This window comes from Gobius niger, assembly GCF_951799975.1.
Source record: "Gobius niger genome assembly, chromosome: 20".
In the NCBI taxonomy this organism is placed as follows: domain Eukaryota; kingdom Metazoa; phylum Chordata; class Actinopteri; order Gobiiformes; family Gobiidae; genus Gobius; species Gobius niger.
In genome coordinates, this window is record NC_136871.1 from 16,665,436 (window position 1) to 16,677,687 (window position 12,252).

The 12,252-nt window shown below is 40.2% G+C and overlaps 1 protein-coding gene across 1 annotated transcript; it reads right to left on the reverse strand.

Moving 5' to 3' along the window:
- Nucleotides 1-1,689: 1,689 nt before the first annotated feature.
- On the reverse strand, nucleotides 1,690-9,615 carry wnt7aa (wingless-type MMTV integration site family, member 7Aa). The gene is made up of 4 exons (XM_079578265.1): nucleotides 9,181-9,615; nucleotides 7,880-8,106; nucleotides 4,770-5,041; nucleotides 1,690-2,651 (listed from the first exon to the last, which is right to left on the reverse strand). The coding sequence occupies exons 1-4, from the start codon at nucleotides 9,249-9,251 to the stop codon at nucleotides 2,172-2,174; spliced, it is 1,050 nt and encodes a 349-aa protein (XP_079434391.1). The 5' UTR covers nucleotides 9,252-9,615; the 3' UTR covers nucleotides 1,690-2,171.
- Nucleotides 9,616-12,252: the final 2,637 nt, after the last annotated feature.

The following is a 12,252-nucleotide window of genomic DNA, read 5'->3' on the forward strand; positions in this document are numbered from 1 at the left end:
TCTCCCCACTCTCACCCAGACACACAGAGCTGCCACAGATCTATAGTCACAGAGCCCAAGCCACACAACAGCACCCATGGGACCAAACTTAACATTTACTCAAAACAAGTGTCGCTCACAGAAAAGGTGTATTTATTTAATCATGTTTTTGACTAATGAAAATCATAAAACCAAGGCAAATCTAATATTAGGTATATAACTCTTTTGTGTAAATGTATACAAATGGACCTGTCTTTGATAAATGACCCAATGCACTTTTAAAAGTCAGACTTTCAGTGGCATTTGAACTGTATTTATTCTGTCTCCAATAAGACTGCAATTTGTTTTTGTTATTGTTTATTTTCTAAAGGATTGTCTGGCCTAGGTTCTGTAAAAAGGTAATATCAGGAAAGCTCCTCCACTTCATGTTCTTGTACAGTTGTATAATGAATAAACTGAAATGCCAAAGACATCCAAAATATGTGGAAGTTATGCAAAATGAGCCTAAACGAAACAACTGCAAATGGATGTAAACCACATCAGGAGCTCGACTGCATCTCGATATGACAACAACTCCATTGTAAACACAAACGTTAAGTCAACATTCTTGTAAGATTTATTGGATGAGAAACACAATGCATTGTTTAGACATTTTTCACAACCAATTTATGTCCAATACCATTATTCCATCCTTGCTAATCATAATAGATTTTGTATCAGCTCATCTTTACAAAGCATTCTCACTAAACTCTTGTAGAACGGCATAATCAACAGTGTTTACGACTTCAGTAGCCTGGAAGAGAAATTACCAACAGGGCTTAAACAGACTTAAATAAATAAAAACATATAAAAATAATTTCTCATAAAATATAAAATATAATACAAACCAACATTTAGAATAACGCTTTCTGGAAGCCGATCCTTATAGCTACTTAGTCAGAAACTTACGCTGCAGCGTCTCAAGCTTTCTTCCTCACATCACCTTATAGATGCACCGCGACAAAACGCAATGTCGTTATAATGATCTGGCGGCTTATTGCACTACTGACAACAATGCTGTGTGATAAAACACATTTTTTGCTGCTATGGTAAAAATAACTACATTTCATCAGATCATTTGTTCTGAGAGACATGTTAAAATGTGTGTCAGTTTTCGCTTCAGTGATACATATTAACAACAACCATGTACTTAATTTTAAACTGGACCATTGATAAACCACTTGGAGAGACCAAAGTCAAGCCAAGTTCTTCCCAAATAAAACCTATTTAAGGGTATCCGAGGGTAACAGATGAATGCCGAGTTTCACCACACAGTTTACCAAAAAGCTCCTCTTCACATAACATTTAAATGTCCTCCTACAATGTAGTGTTTTACTCGAGTCCAGTAAGAAATAATTTGGAAAGTTCAATAAAAATACAAGGTCCTCCCAACCACATTCAGACCCATAGCTTAGCTCGTTGCTGTGGCACCAAATCAGCCATAACAGACTTTCCACGAGAAATACTTTTGCTTGAAGACCAGATTAAGTTCAGAGGACATGTTTAAACCTACCAGTAGTTCTACACAATAAATTATTACATTACAAGTCAGCACATTTTTACGCAGTCAGGCCATCACACTGGTTTAGGCCAAGGAATGTATTTTAGTTCCAGTAATAGAGGATGTCCATGGGCATCAGTAAATATCAACACTAGTTGGAGGAAGAGGCTTATACAAGCGCCTCTGATCTCTGACATGCAGGAACTCCTTTTGCACACATTAAGGCACAGGGGCAATATGTTGCACCAAGATGGAGGCAATTATTGTATAGATGCAAGGATAGTTGAACATTCAGTAAGAGGTTGAGCAGTGGTCACTTTGACTGCAACCAGGAACATCACACGGAACAGTCCTTGGTACCAAATACATGTAAATAATACATTCACTCCACCTAATTAACTTGTATGGTGGATATATATGGTTTCCATTACAGATTCAGTTTTGTAATTACAGAAGATCGGATGTGTTCCCAGTGTTTTCCTATACATAAGAGGCACATAAGTTAATTATATTGGTCTTGGTTGATTGCAGTTTAATTAATCTTGCCTTACACCCACAGGGAGTGTCATAGAAAAGTTATGCAAAAGGAGTTACCGACGACTGGCTGGTCTCACACAGCAACAGTGTGGACCACTTCATAAAATAAATACTTCTATTTACAGGTGTACACCTCAGTCCGCTCGCTGCATGTGTTGCACTTGACGTAGCAGCACCAAAGGAACTTGCAGTTGCACTGCCACACTCGGGAGTATTGGTGTGTGTTGTAACCCCGCCCACAGCACATCAGGTCGCAGCTGTTGGGCTGCAGAGCAGTCTTGTTACAGAGACGGCCTTGCGTCCCCATGCTGCCGGTCAGGGGGTCAGCCTCACAGTAGTTTGGTGACCTGTCTATGTAGACCAGCTCGGAGTCCAAAGGTTTTCGATAAGAGTGGAGCTTCTTGATCTTGAGGAAGGTGGGCCGTTTGTTTCGGCTGGCGCGCACTGGCTCCACATGCACGGCCTGGTTGTACTTGTCCTTTAGCATGAATCCTAACTGACGGAACTTGGGGAGAGTCGTCCAGCAGGTTTTGGTGGTGCATGACCCCGACACTCCATGACACTTGCACTCCAAACGCATGCTCTTCTCCAGCATCTGCAAACAAGGTCGACAATTTGTGTCAAATGCGGAGGCAAGACATGTAAAAATCATTCATATTTGCTTTATATTTGTTGTAGAGACAGTAGACCCGCATTTATAACTTGGATTATTCATGTCCATGGTTTGCAGAAGCATGCAATAGCATATTTTTTTCCAATGACTTGTGGCTAATATCCTGCATGAATAGTTCAACAGGTTGAGACAAAAGTTTTCTAACATTCCAAATGAATGTAAGCATTCCTGAGCAGTGTGAGCTGCTTCAATGCGTCACTGTAAAGGCTGCTATATGTGTCACTGCTTAAGCAGAAACTCTTTTTGAAAAAGAATCATTGTCAATGTTTTAGTCTTCAATTCTTTCTTTAATACATGTGACCATATCTGTCACGTAATGTACAAAACATGTTTCTGATGCTATAAAGTCAATCATCAAACAAAATGAGACAAGGTTTCCATCACTTCCAGGTGTTTATAACCGACACTTACAAAGACATGAATGCCAGTGTGAGATGGAGGAATGAGACTCTTCTCCCCAATGACGTCAGTTCACCCCTTTTCTCTTTGGCTGAGTGGGAACTGCGCTGGCCTCACCCACATTCTGAGTCACCTCACTGATGTGGCCTCAGACACAGAGGAGTCTGCCTGGGTAATTGTCAAGAGCCTTAGATTCCTGCAGCTTAGTGTGGTCATGCCCTCCAAGACCTGACACACACAGGATTCACAGCGCTCAGTGGAGTGAGATGCCAGCCAAGCCCCCACTGTTTGTCTAACAGAACTCCTTTTACAATCTGTTTATTCTTCTCAAGAAACGGGAAGACTGGCACTGACATCATCTCTTTTTGAACATGAAAGCTGTGCTACAGTAATTACAGCTATACATGTTTGTAAGTCTAAATTAAGAGATTCACATTGTGACTGATGCCAGACCTCAAATATGAAGTGGTCCCCTCCACCAAATCCAGCATCAGGGATCAAAGAACTCCTCATCGGCACAGATTTTGGCCCACGCGATCCTACTACACTTTTCCAGGTTCGTCAAATCTTAGTCTAAATCAAGCGCAAAACAATCTAATAGGGAAAATTATCGAAAACCATTAACATCATCTTGACACAGAGTCGAAATAATTAATGTCAAAGGAATCAGAATTAGAACTGGTAGAGGAAGAGTAAATATGAACGGTATAACAACTGTAAAGAGAAAACCTTTGGTTAACCATAGACAAGAGCAGTGACTGTACAGGGTCCACTGTCACATATGAAGCTTGTTCTGTCCAATAAAGTGATCAAAGTTTTTCATTTTACTTATATTTTATCAGTTTCTACAGCTCATGATTTCATTATAAAGAATGACATGTGTAGTAAAACTGAGTTAACTGAGTTATTGTAAATTAATTAAATAAGTGGGTAAGTTCAAGGATTCACTGCTGTACGTGGTCTCTTTTGAGGTGTGTGAAAGCTTTGAGAACCTCATAAGGACCATTTCGGATAATTTGCTGTTATACACTGCCAGGAAAAAGCAACATTTATTTACTAATATTTTGTGGACTAACTTTAGCTTGGATTATCCAAAAGGCAAAAAGCCTCTGCAATCCAAAAAGATCTTGTGTTTCATTACATTTTCACCAAGATCTTGCATTGAGAGTGTGACCACTTTGTAGATCCGTCTCCAGCACATCCCAAAGAGCCTCAATGAGGTTAAGATCTGGACTCTGTGGCAGCCAATCTATGTGTGACAATGGTGTCTCACACTTCCTAAACCACTCTTTCACAATATGAGCCTGATGAATCTTGGCATTATCATCTTGGAATAAGCCCGTGCCATCAGGCAAGAAGAAATCCATTGATGGAATAACCTGGTCATTCAGGATGTTCAGGTCGTCTGCAGATCTCATTCTTTGGGCACATGGTGTCCGGGAGTGTATGTTACAATGTAAAGTATCCACCAAAAGGAAAAAATAAATAAATAAAATACTGCTTTCAAAGGCGATCTATTGATGATTCCATTATTGTGTTGAATACCTTACATTATGTTCCCAAGAAGTTGTTTGTAATCAACAAGTACACAATATACTATAGACTATAGAAAACATTGTCTTGGTTTCTGTTCACACATACCTTTCGGCCCACTTCATTATTGTGCAGATTCATGAGCGTGCGCGCGTTCTGCTTGATCTCCCGTGCATCCACAAACACCTTGGAGAAGCTAAGGCCATAATGGACATCAGCAGAGCAGCCTCCCCACTTCCAGCCCTCCTCCTGGTTGTAGAAGCCCTGCTTGTCCTTGTCACAGCCGCAGCCACTCAGTCCACCCTGTGTGCATGCCGCTGTGACTGCGTGGGCCACTCCGGCAGAGATGATGGCGTATGTGAATGCTGCTTCTTTACTACCTGTGACACAAACAAACAAGCATTTTATCACACAACGAGAAATAGGACTGACTCACTATTTCAGCAGTCAAGCCTCCTTACATACCGGGCATAGCTGTAAAAAACAAAATCATAAAAACCACAAAGCCAGCCAAGACTAATTCATTAATCAAGCTCCATAGAAACATACACTTCACAACACAACATGAGGTTTACAAACTTCACTGACTAAAAGACACGCTGGCACTTTGAGATGAACCCCCCAGCTTTATGCCAACTAGAGGTGTGCCAACAGTATACATTTTTTTGAGGAAAGATCTAAAATAGTCGGGTCTTCATGGTGTTGGCGTCTGTCCCAGCTGCTGTCACGCTGTTATCCACCCTGCGGACGTGAGTCTGAGGAGCATGTGAGCCTCCCCAGTACGATGGATGGCCACTCCATAAATCTACTCTGCTCAGGTCAACTACATTGTCTGATTAAAATGAATAACGTAGAAGACAATTCATGATTTTGTTAAAAAAAAAAAACATAAACATTTGGGCAACTACATTTTTCTTTGTTGTTAGATTTAAACTGTCTCACATCAGGAATTGTGGATATGTCTGTGGATGACCCCAAGGAAGTTTTTTAAGTAAATTGATAAATTGTTAAGTAGCAGATTTAAAGTGTACACAGACACCGGCCTTGTCCAAGGACACAACATCAGTTTGCAGGAATTCGAACTGAAAACCTTCCATTTACAAGACATCAGAGCCTCTGCCATCATTAATGTGTTATTAGCAAAAACACCTGGATGGGGTTTTAAGGCAAATCGTCGTGTCAACCGCATGGTGGCAGAGTGGTTAGTGCTCTGGCCTCACAGCAGGTCCTGTCTTTGGTTCCTGGACCAGGCAGGCCTCTCTGTGTGGAGTTTGCACGATTTATGTTTCTGTCTGGATGCGTTTTCTCCAGGTGCTCCAGTTTCTCCCATTATCATAAAACATCTGGAGATGGGTCCCCGGGCGCTGCACACAGGTGCCCACTGCTCCTGAAGGGTCGTCCCAGTGGCATCGAAGGATGTGTCCAATGGAGTGGACACATTTCATTGTACAGTTGTAACATGACAATAAAGCACCTAAACCTTATGACACTTGTGGGTCCCTTGAATTATTATTATTTTATTTTTTGTTTCCTGTTTTAAATGCTATGGCTCACTTCTTGAAACAGCAATTACATTTTCAAAGCTCTAGGTGAATTGGGGAAATAGGCCTGTATGTTTACGTACAACAGTATGGCTCATCAACAACAGGTCATCTCCAGAAAAGGCTCTCCCAAGACTCAAGTCTCGCATCCTGTCATCCTGTACCTAATTATACTGATATATTCACTTGATGATTGTGCAAACTCTGTTTGTGTAGTTAATTATTTGGAGAAATGTATTGAATCATTTAGAAGACTTGTCGTGTTGTTTTGAGAGTGTAATTTCTGTTTTGAAAAATGAGGCAAAGCAAGTGAGCAAAAGTGGATTATACAGTGATTTACAGAGTGGAAGAAGGTTCACACGTTGACATCAGAGTAGCCAGCTCGGTGGGTGGGGAGCACAAGTGATGCCAAAATATTGCAGATTGCTGCACGGCTGCCAGCAGTGCTAAGAGTACATATTGCTCTGGTTATCAGTGTTCTGGTCTGCTGAAACACAACAATGGACTGAGCAGGTCTCTGAGTGAGGCAGCTGGACCTACAGCGAACCATCGCTTTCATTCTGTGAGAGGTTTGACTCAAATGCACTATAATCTATGAACAGATGGAGAACCAGAGGCAAACCAAACAGGTGGACTAAAATAATGATCATGATCTTCTAACTTCAAGCTAAATTTGTGCATAAGGCCAGTCTGGACTTGCATTCTTGGAGGGAACATTCTTTATGAGCATGCAGATTTTTCATACTCATACTGGAGGTTGAGATTTGAAGAATACGTTTTGATGGATTTAAAGGCACTAAAAGCGAGTGAAAAAAGAGTACAACTTGAGGCCCAAAGATGGACTAAATCAGGTCTAAACAGCTCTTAGCATCGAATAAAACACTCAGCTGAGAAAGTAGTGCAACCTTATAAAAACAATTACAGAGGAATGGCCATCACTGTGTTATAGCGTATTGTAGAGTATTGCTCTCATCTGGTTCTGTTTATGCTGGTCTACACTTAACAATAAATAGAAGTGAAATAATCCGGGGTAAGTGAAAACTTCCTCTTGTTGCGCAGTTTATTTACACAGATGGTAATGAGGGTGCAGAGTTTGTGATCAGCAGAAGTCAGAGTCACTTAGTGTCAACAAACATGACACACAGGCAGTTAGTAAAATGTTTACCACTTCTACAATAATAATACTAATGATTATAATGATAATAACAGAAGACCAACCAAATAAACTCTCTTGCAGAGTCAGTGCCAAAGAAAAACAAGACTGTGCTATTATAGACACACTTAGAAGAGTGCTTGGCTGAAGATCCGAAGATGACAAGATACTGTAGGTAGGTAGGTAGATAGATAGATAGATAGATAGATAGATAGATAGATAGATAGATAGATAGATAGATAGATAGATGGATAGATGGATAGATAGATAGATAGATAGATAGATAGATAGATAGATAGATAGATAGATAGATAGATAGATAGATAGATAGATAGATAGATAGATAGATAGATAGATAGATAGATAGATAGATGCTCAGTTTGTGTGCTCTCTGTCATCGAGATGTTTTTTTTGTTTTTTTTCAGGAAAGCTTTTCAAAGTTGTCGACTGGACTGTTTAAAGCTGAGGATTGTTTGCCTTACTGACGTGCTGTTCACCACAGAACGTTGAGATGAGGAACATACCCACTCGGAGCTCTTTGCCGAACACCGTCCTCTCTCCCAGGGCGGAACAGTTCCAGCGGCTGTGGCGGAACTGAAACTGGCACTCATTGATGCTCATTTGCACGCCTTCTCCGATCACAATGATGGCGTCGGGACGGCTCTGACAGATCGTTCTCTGTCGCGGGGCCAGGCCGGGGATTTTATTACAGATGATGCTGGCTCCCAGGGCAACCACCGATGACAGCCCCCTGTTGCCAACAAGACACAATAAGAACAGGCTTTCACCATTCAGGCCTCTTTTCTATTCAAATAAACTACTGCAGCACAAATTCAGTACAGGCCAAGCTTAATGATCTTTTTTTAGTTAATATTATTTCCTAAATTTCATTGCTATTGTTTTCTTTTTTGTAAGTGGGAATTTCAGAGTGGACAAGTGTGCTTATCTTTTATTCAGGTGTAAACTGCTGCATGATAAAGGGACCGTGGCATTTCAAAGAAAGACATTTGTGAAAATGTAGTATAAAGATTTATTTATTTATTCAAACTGTCAAGACTGTGCCAAAAGTGTTTAATGTAGCCTTGTCCAAAAAAAAGTTTATTCTAATGAACTATCTGACTATCTGACTAGCTGAAAGGTTAAAAACCAGGAAAACCATTAAGTGACTTGTGCTATGGCATCACTTCAGCTGTGATTAATGGGAGGCACTGGACTGCAGATGTCTTACAACACATTGTTATATTTTTGCCCTGCGCTTTCTACAACTTTTCGTTGTGACTCTGTTATGGCAGTATTCTGATGCAAACAAGTGCAGTCCCAGGAATACAGGCCTTTGTCCTGCAGGTTGTTGTTCTGCTGGCTGCAGCCTCCAGGTGAACCCTCGAGTCAATGACAAATGGAATGTGATGCACAAACATGCTGGGTCTACCTGTGCAGTTATAAAGCCACCATCCTCAGTCTACATAAGGTATGACTGTCTGATGCAATGGAGGGCAAAACATGCTGAATATAAGCTTTTTGTAGTTTTTTTTTTATTATTAAATACTCAATAGCTTACAATTTGTTAAAACAAAGAAGATGCCTGTTCCTGAGCAAACCTTATATACATTTTTAAAAATAAAATAGCTGATATCTAAGTACTGTCTATCTATAAACAGCAGTTACTTTCAATGAGTCAGTTGACCTGTGCAATTGACCTATGTAAAAAAAAGTGGAAATTTAATAACGTCTCTAAAATACGGCTACAATTTTCCCATTGTAGATGATATTGCCCAAAATGGTCCTATCAATAGGCCTATAACATATGGCAACAAAGCCCACTCACCCTATTTTCAGATATACAATTCCAAGACACAAGAAAAAGTGAAAAATCCAACGCCGACTTTTCCTCTTCATGGTGCGGTCCGTCCAACTAGAACGTCTATTTACGCGTGAAATCCCGCGGGACCGAGGCGTGAATAATGAACCTCGAGACCAATAAGTGATGCTTGTGATGTCCAGAGACTCGTGGCGGGTTCATTTGTACGGGATCCGGTCGAGCGAGGCTGAACCGGGGCATTGGAGCAGTGATGTTGCTCCTCAGGTGCGCAGTCCATGAAGCGCCCTCACTTGTCTGCAGGGGCGTAATCGATCCGGGCCTGGAGGTGAGCGGCGCGCACAGAGTTGTTGCGAAGTGCGGTGGTCCTACTTGCACCTGCTCCGAGACATCCCTGTGTGGGCTTTCCAGGACAGTTTACTCTTAAGCGCTCTCTGTTTGCGGGACCCATCACTTTTTATGTGCGTCGAACTGCAGACTCCACCCACTTCTTTGGGCCCGTCTCCATCACGAGCGCTCCCCATCAAACAGTCGCTTCAGTATATTTCTGTTTTACATGCATGTCTTGGTTGCCTCGTGCGACCTAGCCTCATTGTCCCATATATCATTGCCAGAAAATTATCATGGTATAGTCTGGTATTACTGGCAATTTTTCATAATTTTTAACCTGCGTTCTGGCCCAGATCATATTACTTGTTTGCATATTAAGAAAATTGTATAAATCAATGATGGAAGAATTTGCTTTTATTCAGACTTTCCTGATCAAACCTTTAGACCAACTCTTCAGTTTCTGCTCTTAACCATTCATTACAAAAATGTTGAAGTCAACAATTCAATACACAATTTCAGTAGAAAGTACAGAAGCCTGGACATATATTGGCCTCCATTCTTAATGTGAAAAGTAAAATGTAAAGTGAAAAATACTGTTACGTACTTATACTAAAGCTGCTTCGCTGCTTTCCACTGCTTTGTAGTGGGAAACCCAATCGGTGACCTCCCTCACGTCAGGTTAGTTCTCAGCTTACAAGAACTGCTTTGGCGCCATCTGCAGGAAAGCCAAAGAACTTTTCTTTCTTCTTTCTTTCTTTCTTTTTTCAGTGCTCACGACCATACCCATGTATGGAGCACAAGTTCACAAAAACAAAACAGAACAAAGTAATAACAGATATCATTTTAACAGAAGAAGAACCTTTTTCAAAAAGGTACTAAATTTACTAATCACATTTTGCCTTTGATTTTGCATAAGTGAAATTAATTTAAACATTGAAGGGTGTCTTACATAAAATGTTGGCAAATATTTTTCTCTATTGATGACAACTTCCGCATTTGAACATTCAAACAGTAAATGAAACTCATCACCGACAACATTATCATTACAGAGATTACAATAACGACATTTTCTGTCAATGCCTTTATATCTACTACTATGTTTAAAAATCTTGGGACCATCCTATCACCGTAATATTGTATGATACTGTTCGATAACACAGGCTTTTAAGGCCCTATACCTGATTTCTTTTGATTGCAAACAACGAAAAGAGCCACTAAATTAAAGTGTTAGGTGTGGAGCAGACACATTCGTAACTTTCCTTGTATATGTAGCATACAGATTCTTCACAAGGACAGGTTTATAGGCACATTTTGCAACTTGCAGGGTCACTTTTCAGGGTCATGTTCACAAAAATGCTAAAAATATAGCCTGAAAGTTCACAAAATTGACACAAATGTTTTATAATTTGGTGCACACCGAGTTCACAATATTCTAGAGGATAAAATAAGTCCATTTCTTGACATAGAATTGAGTATAGCTCCATTAAGAGTACAAGCTTAAAATCACCTTAAAATGGCCAATAACTGCACAAGGTGGGTCCAAATGTGAATAATTTAAACGATTAATCCAATTAAATTCACAGTGGGATTGTTATTACAACACATTAGCAGAAGGTGCAAATTATGACTTATTGTATCTCCTCCGAATAATGTGGCCAAGCATCTGTAGATGAGTTTACTTCAATGAAAAAGTAATTTACAAAGTTACATAGAGATAAAATAGCTTTATTACTGTTCAAATAAAACAATCACACAATGATATAATTTATTGATACCAGAGCGTAACTCAAGTGAAGAGATACCAGTGAGCAGGGAAGGCAATAGATTGTATAGTTATCTCCAACAGGGCACAAATCACGACCCTCTAACTATACAATCTACTACCTCACTCCACACACAGGACGGCAAACATCCACAGGCGATGCAGGGGGCGGATGGCGCCGAACATCTGGAGCAGAGAAGGCTTTAACACTTTGAGAAAGACAGTAGGTTGAATAGTTATCTCCCAGTGTGGGTGTGACCCTAAAACTATACAACCTACTACCTCATCCCACAGCTGCTAATGTGGAAGATGTTATGTGAGTTTAGGAAGGTCTTCTCAAATTCAGCTCAGCAGTAGTTCTGTGTGAACATACAAAGCAAAGAAACAATTAATTTAAAATGATAAGTATTCAGAATAAACACCGTCCATACACAAAAGAATATTGAGTAATCAGATTTCAGCAGGAATGCCATCTTTTCAAAGTCACCTTATTTACTCAAAGTTTTGGTTGTGACGTTGGAAATATCCAGGTCTTTTTGCAAGGCCTACAGTGAACAATAGCACTATATCCATGAAAATAACAAAATGCTCAAGATTAAAGAAAATTCACCGTCTACACGAGTTTACAACAGCTCTCCTTCATGTATGTGGATAAAGATCCACCATGTGTTCAGAAGGATACCACAGGTTTGCTCCACATTTTCTACAACTTGTCCCACACCGGTTCCCCGAACTACAGTGTGCTCTTACAGATCCTTTATGATTAACTTTAGCGGATAAAAGGAAACGATAAGAAGAAAGTACCATAAAGATGCCGTTTTCCGCCGAACCGTAAAGTTCATCTGTACAGACGTCTTTCACAGCATTGTCGCCTGTGGGCGGACAAACCTTCCCTCTAATAAACCCACAGACGACTGCCCCCTCAACTTTAATACAATATTTATATATATAAATATACATCTTATTCAAGCCGTTTGAATAGATCGTAG